The 14,144-nt window shown below is 34.1% G+C and overlaps 1 protein-coding gene across 1 annotated transcript; it reads right to left on the reverse strand.

Annotated features, from left to right (window-relative positions):
• Positions 1-4,584: 4,584 nt before the first annotated feature.
• On the reverse strand, positions 4,585-12,828 carry LOC104210935 (uncharacterized). The gene is made up of 3 exons (XM_009759910.2): positions 12,282-12,828; positions 6,425-6,761; positions 4,585-5,029 (listed from the first exon to the last, which is right to left on the reverse strand). Exons 1-3 carry the CDS (start codon positions 12,713-12,715, stop codon positions 4,802-4,804), a joined length of 999 nt encoding a protein of 332 aa, XP_009758212.1. The 5' UTR covers positions 12,716-12,828; the 3' UTR covers positions 4,585-4,801.
• Positions 12,829-14,144: the final 1,316 nt, after the last annotated feature.

Below are 14,144 nucleotides of genomic sequence, written 5' to 3' on the forward strand. Positions count from 1 at the left end.
TATGCTAATCTACCAAGAGCATGTCAACCATGTGGTCACAGTGCGCCGTAAGGCGGTGGATGCCTCCATTGAGGCGATACGCATAGCTTATCAATTGCTCGACCCTCTGCCTGAGAATACTGACTTTTATGAATATGGGCGAAATCCAACCGATGCCAAGTGGGAGTGCTTCTTTGATGAAATTTGCGCACCAAGAAAAATGGTGGAGTGGCTGGAACATGGAGAGAAGTTCCACTCATCCGTCTAAACTCCAGAGGCGAAGAGTTGGTTGTATGTGATTAACAGTCGCCTTATTCCCTCCACAAATACTACGGAGGTGAATGGACCCTGGCTGCATTGATTTGGTGTTTCATCAAGGGTCTTCCCTTCGACATGGCCAAAGTGATCCACGACGAGATGTTTATCCGATGCCCCCAACGCCAGTATGGCTTCTTTTTCCCATCTTTGGTAACTAAGCCTTGTAGGAATGTGCAGGTGCCTGAAAATACTCGTGTGGACGGGCTGGTAAGAAAAAGCCACAAGATCCGACCTGGCACGAACACCACGGGGGCAGCCTTAGCAGCAGCGGTAGGTGGAGAGGATGAGAGTGGTTCTGATGCATCGGAGGAGGAAGAGCAAATGGATGTGGAGGGCGAAGCGCAGTCCCATGCGCCTAGCGCAATAGCTGCAGCACTGTCACGAGCAGCGTCCTCTTCAGGAACTGCCAGAGTGTCCCGGCACACCACATTGGAGCAGGAGGTGGCTGGTCTACGCACCTCCATGAATGATTTGGGCACTCGTGTGGACGCAATAGCTGACCGAAAAGTCAAGTCGGAAAAGAAGTTCATGGGTTGGCTGCGAGCTTTGGGGCGTGCGTGCAACGTGAACCCCGAAACCGTTTTCGATCAAGAGTGAAGCTTCAGGGAAGTCTCTTCACCTCACTGCTCTTTTAAATTTTAAGCAATGGGGACATGTCTTCTTTCTTAAGTGTGGGGTGGGGGATTCCTTCATTGTATGTTGTATGTAGTTGTACAAATTGTCGGGTTGTTTTGTTTGTTTCATGTTGACTTGATAGTTTTTGTTAAGCAGGAGCAGGTTTTTTTTGTTAATTTAGATAAATGGCTCGGCCCGACGACGGATCCCTTTCGACGGGGTTCTTGAGGGACTGAGTCGAGAAAAAAAAATTAACTTTTTTTGTAGGCTCTTCCTGATGACGGATTTTTTAGACGATTTTCTTGAGGGAAGTGAGTCTAGAGAAAACAACAAAAAGATTTTTTATTTTTTCTTAGGTAGTGTAGCAATTCCCCCTTAGTTTTTCTTTAATCCGCGGTTCTTTTCCAAGGGTTTAGCTTGAACCGGGCATAGGTAGTTTTTATTTTTGTTTTCTTTTTGATTTGTATATTAGGGTAATGGGCTACGAGCTATAAAAATTGAAAGAGAACCCATAGCGTTGACGCACCTGAACACAATAGACCCTAGAGTGTAACGCTTAGTCCTAATTGTTGAATCTCACTGAAAGTGCTTTAATTTGTATGTTTGTTACTGAATTGAATGCTCGTAATGGAGCGTCTTGATGAGCTGATCTGAATGAGTCATATGCCATATGTGGTGAGTATTTGTGTAGTCCATGTAGTGTACTTATGTCTAGAACTTGCCCGGTATGTGAGTTGAAGCGAAATTTTAGGTGATGCTCGGTTTAAAAATGATGTTAGGCTTTCTTTGACCTTTTTTGAGCTTAATTGCTTATCACAAATAAAATTTGTCCCTAGTTAACCCTTTTGAGCCTGTAGAATTTTGTTTGGCACCCTCATTACAAGCCTATACCCGTTTGTTCTTAATTGACATTGTTTTGTTCCTTTTACCTCTTAAAGCACTTTAATTGTGAGAGGAGCGCTAAAAGAAGTAAGAAGGAAATAAGTGTGGGGTGGCTTTTGAGTGAAACCAATAAAAGGGTGAAAGGTGCACTTATGTTGTAAACAAATACACCACTAGCAGAAATTGAGTGACAAGAAGAATAAACTTATCAAAAAAAAAAAAAGATGATTACATTGTGTCTTGTTCCAGCTAGTGGGAATGAATTAATAGAGTGCTTTAAAGAAGAAGGGAGTATTTGTGGGATGATACTATGTGTGAATAAGAAGTGGGTTGAAGAATTTGCGTTAAAAATTGCTCATGTGATGTGTTGAAGTGCTTAGGGGTTGAGTCACTATTCCTAAATACATCCTACCCGTCCCTTAGCCCACATTACAACCATGAAAAGTCCTAATTGATTTTGGATCGAGCTAGCCTACATTAGTAAGAGATTTACATTAAGGGCAAGCTTATGGTACCAATTGCATGCATGTGACCTCTTTTGTGAGAGTGAGTGATTTCCTTGATATATGTGAGTATATGAATTGAATGTGGTGGATTGAACTCAGTTTTTGTTGATGTAATTGTGAGGGCATATGATTCGTGACGGAAAAACAAGTCTTGACTTCTGTGTAGAGTACTTTGAGGAAGTGTGAATATTGCATGGCACTTGAGAGTCGACTTTGAGGCTAGAATTGTTCACTGCTAGGCGTAATACATGTACATTATTCAAGGTGTAATGCGTTAAGGGAAATGGTTGAGTGAAGGATTCTCTAGAGAGTATAGTTGATTGCTCGAGGACTAGCAATGAATTAAGTGTGGGGTGTTGATAATAGGCGAAATCTAGGTGATTTAGCTATTGTTTATGCTTCCGCTTGATTATATTCCAATGACATATTATGGTTAATTGATTAAAAATAGGCTTTAATTGTGATATGTATACATTGCAGGATGAGGAGCCTATATGATGCTTTCAAGAGGATATTGGAATGATTTATGAGCAAGAACAACCCCTCGGAGTCGAGTGCACGCAAGGACGAGATGAAAAAATGGACGAAATCAATCTCCAGGTGCGCGAAGTCGCACAGTAGTTCGCGCATAAGAAAGGCCGAGGCAGAATCATGCGCGAAGAAATGCACGAAGTTATGCGCGAGCTCGTGCGTGTCCGGTCCAGAAAAATATTATTTAGGGGTAAAATTGGAAATCTGGAGGGAAACCCACTTAACCTATATAAAGTCAAGCTCGCCCAAGGTTAAAGTATCAAGTTTTTCATAGATTAGTGGAAGAAATAGAGAGGCAAGAGGCAAGGAGGAGTTTTGACCATCAAGTTCTTCTTTTCTTCTCTTGTTTTTTACTGTTTTGTGATGAAATTGAACTTATTTATGATGAACACTAGTATGAGTGGCTAAAACCCATTGTTCTAGGGTCATGGGTGAAACATGAATGTTGTTGTTTGAAGTTTAATTCTACAAAGTTGGTTTATCATATTTGGTTATTTATTTAATTCTGCGTTTAATTATTTTGCTGAGTAGCTAACAATGAAATACTATCTACGAATCTTTAGTTGAATTCGAAAGTGGGAATTTTAGATTGCATATAGAATTAAATAGAGCAAGTTCTTGAACCCGGGCCTTGGGGAACAGATTTGCAATTGGGATAGACATATACCCAATTGCCTTGCTTGGTTGAAATACAGGAATTGTAAATGGGTTCTTGTTAATTTTAATACCATAGACATATAGGCATTGAGTTGACTTGAATAGGCGAGTAAGAACTCGACAGATTCTTATGAGTAATATCAACCCTGTCAATCAATAACCCAGATAAATTGATTAGTCATTTTGAGCCAAGAACACAACACGATTGTTGACTATGCCCGTGACCCTGGAATATCTTCTCCTACTGTTTGTTACTCGTAATTGCTATTCGTTTGGGTACTTGCGTTAGTTAGATTAATTCTTTATAGTTTAAGTAATAAAACAATTATCTCTCTTTAGTGAACAATCTCTTGGGTAGATAAAGAAATTGGGTTTGAATCAGTCAACAGTTAATCATAAGTCTTCGTGGGAACGATACTCTACTCACTACTCTATTACTTGACGATCACATGCACTTGCGTGAGTGCTTTGGTCGCAACATGGTACAAATGCATTAATTACAAAGATATGGAGATGGTACATCTAGTAAATGCCTTGATTCGTTTTTTGGACTAGTCCACTAAACTTTGTCAGCCATATTTATGCGCCTTGGGAACTTCCCACTTTCTCTCCGTAACCGTCAGCATGTATTGCCCCGAGGCCGAGCGTCGATGGCCCTCGAGGGATGGAACTTGATCGTGGTCTCGAGTCTTCGAGACATGCTTACGAGGTATCGTAACGACGAAAAATTGGACCCTCCGATTTTATCGTATACGAAATCATTCTATTTTAAAAAGATCTAGGACCAGGCTATACCTCCCTCAAAGTCACAAAGTCTCACCGTTCTTAATCGAAAAACTATTGATATTTCCTGAATGACAGATTCAATTGTATCGATTTTGAGCTCCAGAAACTAATCTTTCATTTTCACCGTCAAGAAACTTTAATAACTATGGCATATTAGGAATAGAGAGTTAAGATAGTTAGACCTATACCTTGAAAAGCTCCCGGCATTTAAGCTTATGGTTCCATTCTTAGTGTTGTTGGACATACGCATCCCTCTCCTCCATGAGGAACGATATATGCTCAAAACTAAGCGTAAATAATGAATCAAAACTAGAAGCAAAATAACCACACGCCACAACATTTAGCACTTAATGTCTTACAAATCCCAGTTTTAAGGTACATCATTTCCTTTACAAAACCAAACACTATATACATGACATAACAGCAAAATATTAAGGAATAATATTAACCAGCCGGAAGAAGAAAGAAAAAATGAAACGTAATTTTTTAAGGTACATCATTTGCTTTACTTAATATTTTTAAATTATTTAATTATTTGTGTACATAAACAGAAACATTCTGTATACTAAGATTAATATAACTAAAATTAAAACCTGATCAGATAGGGTAATTCTCTTTTCTGTTTTATAGACGTCATCATTCAAATTAGTGAATGACCACTTGAGCTCCAAGGATAATAATGCTTGATCTATGTGAAGATTTGGTTTCAATGCTACTTCTCCATCCGCTGACCTGAATTTCCCATCACTCCATTCCTATTACAAGGAAATATTTTAGTTTAATCGTATCACCATTTCCACATAACATTGCATTCTTTCTTTTACAAATTTATTTTCAGAAATTGCTTTTCAATCATTGTTTGATCTTAGTTCATGCTAAGCTTCATTTAACTGAGTAACACCAAACGATGCTTGTACTGACGTTTAAGGTCTTTGCCCTTTAACGTAACAAAGATATTTAATTGCTTTAATCATTTGAATCGTTGTCTATACAATTCTTCATTTATTTTTAGATAATCGTACTTAGCTAACAATACACTAATTAAATAATAATAATAAGTAATATACATATTTTCTAAAACATCTAATATTTTACAACAAATTCAGTTTGCCAAGTGACTATAATTGAGACTGAATTTGGTAGTAAATTTCTAAATTTTCTTTAAGAAAAAGGTTCTGTAAAAATAATTCATTATGCTTGATGATTAAGGGCAAAAATCAATCATTCAAAATTAGGAGTGTTCAAACCGAACCGGAAAACCGCACCAAACCGAAAAATCAAACCAAACCGATTAAAAAACCCGACTAGACTTGGTTTGATATTGAGTAAAATAATCCGAACCAAACCGACATATAAATATATAAATTTTAATTATATTTTTAAGACTTACAGTGAATTTTCTTTAGAAAATGTAGAAATATTTGGGTATCCTCTCATGTATTGACCTTGAAAGCGTAAATTAACGAAACATTATTGTTAGACGACTAAGAAAATAACTATCATGTGTTACTAAAAAAATTCTCCCCTTAGAATATTTTAATAGATCATATGTTTGTCAATTTTTTCCATATTTATTAAACATATATTCATTTATTAAAGCTTTATCTATAATTTTAACAAAGTAAGATTGAAATAATATTCATGTAACAAAAAAACCCGAAAAACCCGACAAAACCGAACCAATCCAAACCGATATATTTGGTTTGGTTTGGTTTTGATAAAAACCGAACCAACCCGTTCCATGTACACCCCTACTCAAAATTAAACCACAATGTCACTGAGTTTGAATTTTAGTGTGCTCCTAATTAGTTAATATTAAAGAAGAATTAACCTGAATAGTCGCTCACCCAACCAATTAAATTAAAAATAGCCAGTATAATATAAGTATATATATATACTTATATATACACTTATATATATATATATATATATGTATATGTATATGTGTGTGTGTAAAATTGATTATAATTAATGCATAATCTATGTATACCAGTCAAAAAAAGTAAATAATGAATTTGTCCTACTATCTGTGTAAAGATCCTGAATTGCAATCAAGCGAGAGCTGCGATATTCCTAATTTAATGGCATCAAGAGTGTATTAATGTTTGTCTATAAATATATATTGTTATACGAGGAAATATTATAAATACCTCAAGTTGATGTCCAAGAGTGACAATGATTGTGTGTGGGCTGGTCTTAAACGGCAATCGACCACGTTTTGAATGCACAGAGAATTCAAGTGGTTCTAGTGGGAGATAAAGGTTCAAAGCATACTTAAATGAATCTTCAAGTGTTGCATTGTGGGGCGGAAGCCATGTTTGGTCCATGCTACTCGATTGGTTCTTTGTGCATCTGTATATGTACATCTTTACTTCTTCTGCTTCAATTTTCTTCCAAGATTCATCACTAGTGTTACTCATTCTGATTATTTCATCCACTTCTTTTGCTATTCCTTTTAGTTTCTTCAATACCTCTTCCAACTGTTGCCTGCACCAAAATTAAATATATCATTATCAATCTTCTTCATTTTTTAAATCAAATAAAGAAAAAGAAAAACAGAATATAAAATTGTTAAGTATAACAAGAATAAAAAATACTTTTTTTAAAACTTTACTTCTTTTTAGTTATTCATCCGGAATTCAAAACTTATTAGCTGATTAATACGGATTCATGTCGGGTAAGCTATGTATGAGGATAAGTTGTTATGTATTACAAGAAGTTCTTCATTCTTAGGGCTCGAACTCGAGACCAGGGGTTAAGAGTGAAAGGATTCCAATTAAAATTGTAAATTTTATCAGGGGGTTCTTTGGGAAATATCCGGGCGGCAGAAACTTAAGTTTTCCCCCTACCCATTTCTTTTTTAATATCCAGTCAAAGACAACCAAATAAAGTCAAACAAAGCTACTAAACCAAGCTAAGCCAAGCCAAGTCAAATCAAGTCAAGCCAAGTCAATTCAATCCAAATCAAGGTAAGCTAAGCTAAATGGGTAAAAAAAGTTGGGATGGGTGTGGGTAGGTAGGGGTAATTAATTTTAATTGGGTAGGTATATATTACAAATAATTTTCAAATGTATAGAAAAGGGTAATTATTTTAAGCTCAATTGGTATTTTGCATAATTTGCCCTTTTATCAGTTAGGCTACGGCCCAAAAAAAGTTCCATAGTTTGGAGGGAGAAATTCAAGAATAGCCAGATTCACTACGAGGACTGCTTATTCAGTTCAAACTAATTACCCCTTTTTATCCATATTCAAAAGAGTTAACAAAAATACATATCCCACTAAAATTATTTACTCTCTCTCACCCATCTCTTCCTAAAAGATATTTGCACCAAAATTCTTCACGTTTATTCGCTAGCTGAAAACTTCTAAGCTTCTCATCCTTCAACAAGATATCTGCATTTGAATCCATGTGGGTGTTTGTGGAGAAGATCGCGGAGCTATGGTTGTTTAATTAAGGGAATAGTGATACATTTTTAGGGTTTGTTGAGTGTATAGTTATTTCAGTTTGATTTTGACTAGAGTATGTTTAAAATATTGATCGGAGGTTGTGGCTAAATTTTGAGCCAATTTGGTGGAGATTTTAGAGTAAATTTTTGAATTTTAGATTAAAATTGAGTTAACTAACAACGAAAATAAACTTTTACTACATACCAAATATTATATACTATTATGGTATATAATAATTAATTTAATAATATATAATTAATTAAAATAATATATTATTATAATGTACAGTATAATGTAACCGTATACTATTGAACAAAAAATACAAGATACCATTTTGATATACTATATGCCATTTTGGTATACAATATGTAATTCAACAACATGCACTTTACTACGTACAATAGTATATTGTTGCATTATACAATACAGTATAATATAACATTATACTATTATAGTATACAATATAATGTAACAGTATACTGTATTAAGCACTAATATGCGACTTTATTATACTGGTATACCATTTTATTATAATGATATATAATTTTAGATCATATCTAGAAATATTTCTAGTAATACACATTTAAAAAAAAAAGAGGAAAAAAATATACTATATAGGTTAATTTTTTGATAACTAATATGGAAAAAATGAAACATATGAAAAAAGAAGAAAAAAATACTCTATCAATTATATAAAAGTAAAAAAATAAAAAGTAAATGAAATGTTACAATATTAGTTATTTTTTATTGTATAAAAAAGGAGAAAAAATTAAAGAAAATGAGCAAAAAAAGTGCTTAAAACAGATTATGGAGATAAAAATATGAATGAAATTAGAAAATCAAACATGGGATCCACCACTGCACTTTGCACTGAAAAAATAATACTAACTAAAAAATACAAAGCAAAAGAAGAATCAATAAAGGTGGCTGATCTTTAAAGGGCATGCTATGGTCTATGAAATGGGTAGAGCCATAAATAATTTAGGTTGAGTAGGTATTTGTGAATTTATTTCTTATTGTTTTTTTTTTCTAATTTCCTATTGTAATAGATCAAATAGTATTTTATTGGGCACAACGTTTACGTGATATTTTACCGAAGCACTCCATAAAAGAATTGGAAATTGGAATCACATGTTCGTTCCTTTTATTTCGTTGCAATATAAAAGGGACTTTTCATATAGAAGCTCCTACTTGACCACAAGGTTACAAGTACTGTAGCGTAACATAACCCCTTTTCGTTTAAGAAAACAAAATAAAGATTTTGTTTTACGACATAATGACGAAATATAAGTCAAGGCTCGATGGAAAATAAAAACTATAAACTGTCGTTCCTAGCTGGGAAGAAAATGACCTATACTAGTACTAGCAGGGGAAAACATATCAATAGTTAAAAGGAAGTTCTACCTTGAAATAGTGACTTTAATGAAGTCTGACTGACAACTAAGAGTTTGAAATTGAACTTACTCCTAAGTGGGGAAGAATCGGAATAAGCAAAGTCACCTTAAGGTGATGGTTCATGAAAAAAGAAGATTATTATAGTTACCAGAAACAAGACGGATGATGTATCTATCATTAGTAACCTTCATGAAGAGGTGGGTACTACCATGGAGTGCTTATATGGAATTTACAAGCTCATAATTGGTATGTGTTTGTCCTAATTTTCTTACCATGTTTGTTTTACCTATCTTTTAAAGGAAGGACAACATATTTAACATAATTATTTTTTCCTTTCACGAAAAAGGAAAATATAATTCTTTCATATTTGGCTAGTTTTTTTTCTTGGAGGAAAATGTTTTAGACTTCTATAAATTGAAGATCCTTCCTTCTCGTTCAGGAGCACCCACAATATATAAGGCGTTAAGTGATGTTGTCAATCAAATTTAAGGTCTTTGAATCCAGTTTTCAATAGTTCAAATTATTTATCGTTTGGACATTCCTACAATAAGTTATGACTTTTTTACCAAATGTGAAAGAGAGTCCCAGACATGCGATGACCATGCACGCACAACCATTGCATGGGACATCCAGTGTTGTTTAAAGAGCAGTTTTGGAGCCATTATCTTTAAAGTGGCTAGGTTTGGGACTTCCAAGAGGCGATTTTGAGCTCCAAATCAAGTCTACTATCCAAGGTATGTTCTAAATGATGGTTTGAGTTGATTTTACTCAACGTACATGAATTTTATCATCATCTTAGCATACAAATGTATTTCAGCATCAAATCTTCAAGAATTAAAAAATCATTAAAGTTGTGATTTTTTAAGAGGTCTACAAGAAATAATTTTAATTCTCCAAACTCATTTACTATGAATAGTTAGAAGTATTTGTAGCATTTATTAGAAGTTGTAATGGTTAAAAAGTTGAACTTTAAAAACCTACTTCATGGTGTGAATGAGGGAAACCTACTTCATGTTGTAAAAACCTACTTAAGAAAATGAGGGAGAAGGTGAATAGTATTCTTGAAAATAAAATTAATAGATGCAATTAACCTATTAAATTATTTGTTAGTTAAATTAAAAGTGAAAAACTAAGTATTTACCTGAATTAAATATTTTTAAAATGTTGATTAAAGAAAACAATGAATAGTATCTTGCTGGTATTGGGTAATTAATGTAGTATCATAAAATCAAATAGGCTACTCAGTGAACCTACTGGACGATTCAAGTTGTAGATGGCTTGTAACGAACTTGTGAACCTTAGTATATATTAATAAATATTTTGTGTTAGGTTTTGATGTATTTGTGATTCTAGTTGTTGATACCGACTAGTCGGTGATGATTGAGAATTTTAATCAAAGTTAGAATATCGAAAGAGAAGGGCTTAAAATTAGTAAAGCAAAAGTGAACTAAGTTGATAAAAACTTTCTCTTCTTGAGAGATTTTCTCTAAAAGAATATTTTTAGTTAATATGTGAGATTGTTTTTATAAATGTGCATCCACATTTGTGGAAACAAGCAGGGAATAATTTCGCCATGTGTTTTAAAATTGCGTTGCATATGAAGTATCATGTGATTTTATTTTAAAAAATCTTATTTTCAAAAACTTATGGGTAAAATGACACTTGAGGCAAGTGATATAACTTTTTTTTAAACTTATATATATTAATAAGAGTATAAATTGTTGAATGCTAAAGATATATATTTATGAAAAAGTATTTCTTTTTGAAACTTGATAAGTGGTATACCACTTGTTATATTTTAAAAGATTGATGTTATATTGCTAAAGCTTTCAACATGAAAAATGTTATTCATTTGATTTTGTCCAATGGTTTAGATTGACTATGGACATCATAATTTGATAAAAGAATAGATCCTTTGATGCTATTAGACTATAAAATATTTTTTATATGTTAAATATTTTGGAAATTGCTAGTGGAGACTATCGATATTGATTCTAATATTGAGCTCGTTACCATAGAATTGCATGTGCCATTGTAGGGATATATTTCATGGCTAAGCCGAGATTTGGGGGGATAAAGTCCCCTATCATGAGGGAAGATTATTATTACTTAAGTTAATAAGGTTAAGTCGACTTGTACAGTATTACAAGAAGCCCCCTGAACAAGTATGGTCAAATACTTATTGCTAGTTTGATCACCTAATAGTTATTTATTATGTCGGTATCGGTATAGTGCTCCCTGTAAAAGGTAAAAGAGAATTTTCTTATGTTTAAACCTAAGAAGCCGAAAATGATTTTGATGACTTAATAAAATTGAAATGATTTTGCATGATCTTTATTAAAATTATGGATTGATATTCATATTTTAAAAGTTATATCATGGTTTATATTTCACTTTTCATTGAAAATGATAAAGATCATGATTGATATAACTGAATATCGTTGTACATTAACTATTGGTTGCATTTTTTTCGTAAAGCCTTATCTTAGGAACTTGAGTTAGAGAGTGTCTATGACACTTATTGAGTACTATGACAGTCTAGTCAGCTCACGTGAGCCCTCTTCAGGGTCCCACCTACTTTATTTATTTCAGGATGAGGTGTAGTACTTGCAATAGGCTTGGTTAGAATATAATGACTCTCTTCTTGAGATATATGTTGAGGCACCCGTTCTATTTCATGATAGCTATATGTTATTCTTATTTTCTTTAGTCTGAAATTGTCCCAAGTGTTTATTTCTATTCTTTGATACAAATGCTATAGTTATGATGGATTGTATTAATTGGATTGTACGTGACATACATAAAAATATTTATTTTATTTTATTTTATTATTATTATAAAGGCTTCATGTATAATTTTGAATTGAAAATGTTTCATTATTTAACATGAAATATATATATATATATATATATATATATATATATATATATGTATATATGATTTTCAAAGAACTTTTGTAGTTGGATTGGTTTTAATGTATATGATTGAGGTGCACCATATGATTTGGTTCACTCGAATCAAATAGTGTGCCGAATGTCGATGATGTGAATTTGAATCATGACAGGTATAATGGTCCAAATTCCATGCATCAGAGATTAAAGACAGGTTTAAATCCAAATAATAAAAGAAAAACACAAGAAAATTAATATATGTTTTAGAGCTTACCGGAAAAATAGAAAATTTTGCTCCCCTATGGCAACCTTGGCCTTTTGTACCATCGTGTTATCAGACCAATCCCAAACGAACTTATCATAATTACCATACTTTCCTCTTGATAATCTAAACAACCATTCATTCTCAGTCAGCATTGTTCTTAACGCTTCACTAGATATGCCGTGACCAATAATCCTCACCACTCCGAATTCAGCAGCAGAGCTCAACAACCTATTCATTGCATCATTTTCCCTCAGCAAAAGTGACGGATAATAGATTTCATCAGGCACCCAACGATGTGTATTTTTCGGGAGAGTCAAGTGAGGAACGTGGATTGATTGATCAATGTACTCTCCCAAGATTGAGTCGACAGCCGAACGTGACCCTCTGCCTGTGGGAATCGGAGAAGGTGGTGGTGCTACGGACGAGGACAAATGTTTTCTCATGATCGTCAATGATGATCGCTGGGAATGAAGTTGGATCGACGATCAACTGTTTGATGAAATGCGAAATAGAGAAAAAGAAAAAGTAATGGATTGAGAAAATTTTAGTTTGATTTGAATGGAACAACTTTAGTTTGGTGCATAATGGGACCTTGGTGGCGGGGTGCACATCTAAAGAGTAGTAGTAAGCACGTCTTCCTTTTTCACATTATAGCGTTAACTGTCAAAGTCACACTCCCTTCACTAATTAGCTATTTTCCCCCTTTGTATCGAATTTATTTAATGTTAATGTTTAGTTAATGTTCAATTGAATCTCCTTCCAGCACAATATACAGATATGCAGATATGAGTAAGTTTTTTATGAGTGTCACTTACCTGCCTTAGTAATGTAAGGGTGGTCTCATAATTAAAGTAAGACATTTTACTTTAAAGTAATAATTTGTAGTGGATCCATATTGTATTGACCAGAAGATAGAATTACAAATCTAAAACAAACTCTCAAAGTAGCAACAACCAAATGAACAACTGAAAAGAGGAAAATGAAAAAGAAAAATGGAGGGAGGTTCGAGAGTGCTTCAACAAGAGTTAAGCCAAAATAAAGAAAAGACTTCTATTCACATACCCCTACACTTCCATGAGCTGATAGTTATAGTAACTATAATTACTCTTGTCGGGCAATTCCTTGAAACATGTACCTCAACCTCGATCCCAATTGTAATCCGATAACCTCTTATTGGGTTGTTTCACATTCTGACCCCTGTGCAACCCTTTCCAGGCCCAAGTACTTCGTTGTGGTTTACCCCGTTTATAACGGGGCATTTGTATTTATACCCGTTTTTTGTGTCACGTTTTAACTTGTACCTGCTTTGCAAAAAAAATTGCAAGCGTACCCGTTTTTTCACATAACTTCAGCATATGGGGCTGAAGTAGCAAAGGCAATCACGCAAAAATTCAGCATTCTAGTAGCCGGGCCTGAAATTCAGCTCTAGAGCTGAAGTTTTTGTTTTGTAACTGGCGAAGTTCAGCTCTAGAGCTGAAGTTTTTGTTTTGTAACTGGCGAGCTTCAGCTCTAGAGCTGAAGTTTTTGTTTGGTAACTGGCGAAGTTTTTTGTTTGTAACTGGCGAAGTTTTTGTTTTTGTAACTGGCGAACTTCAGCTCTAGAGCTGAAGTTTTTGTTTTGTAACTGCGAACTTCAACTCTAGAGCTGAAGTTTTTGTTTGTAACTGGCAAACTTCAGCACTAGAGCTGTTTTTATAACTATCGAACTTCAGCTTTAGAGCTGAAGTTTTTGTTTTGTAACTGTCGAACTTCAGCTCTAGAGCTGAAGTTATTTGGAAGCTAGCTTTAGAATAGGATCTGCTCAAATAAGCTGGGGATCCATCCATCAAACAACTTGCTAGTTTGTTAAAATCTTTGGGGTAAAATCTCAGC

This window comes from Nicotiana sylvestris, chromosome 7 (genome assembly GCF_000393655.2).
Source record: "Nicotiana sylvestris chromosome 7, ASM39365v2, whole genome shotgun sequence".
Classification (NCBI taxonomy): Eukaryota; Viridiplantae; Streptophyta; class Magnoliopsida; order Solanales; family Solanaceae; genus Nicotiana; species Nicotiana sylvestris.

Excerpts from the sequence above, each read along its gene's own strand:
- LOC104210935 (XM_009759910.2), bottom strand. The coding sequence starts at position 12,715 with ATGAGAAAACATTTGTCCTCGTCCGTAGCACCACCACCTTCTCCGATT. Across the intron at positions 6,762-12,281 it reads CAAAATTTTCTATTTTTCCG|GCAACAGTTGGAAGAGGTAT; the intron begins GTAAGCTCTAAA and ends ATTTTGGTGCAG. Across the intron at positions 5,030-6,424 it reads CTCTTGGACATCAACTTGAG|GAATGGAGTGATGGGAAATT; the intron begins GTATTTATAATA and ends TCCTTGTAATAG.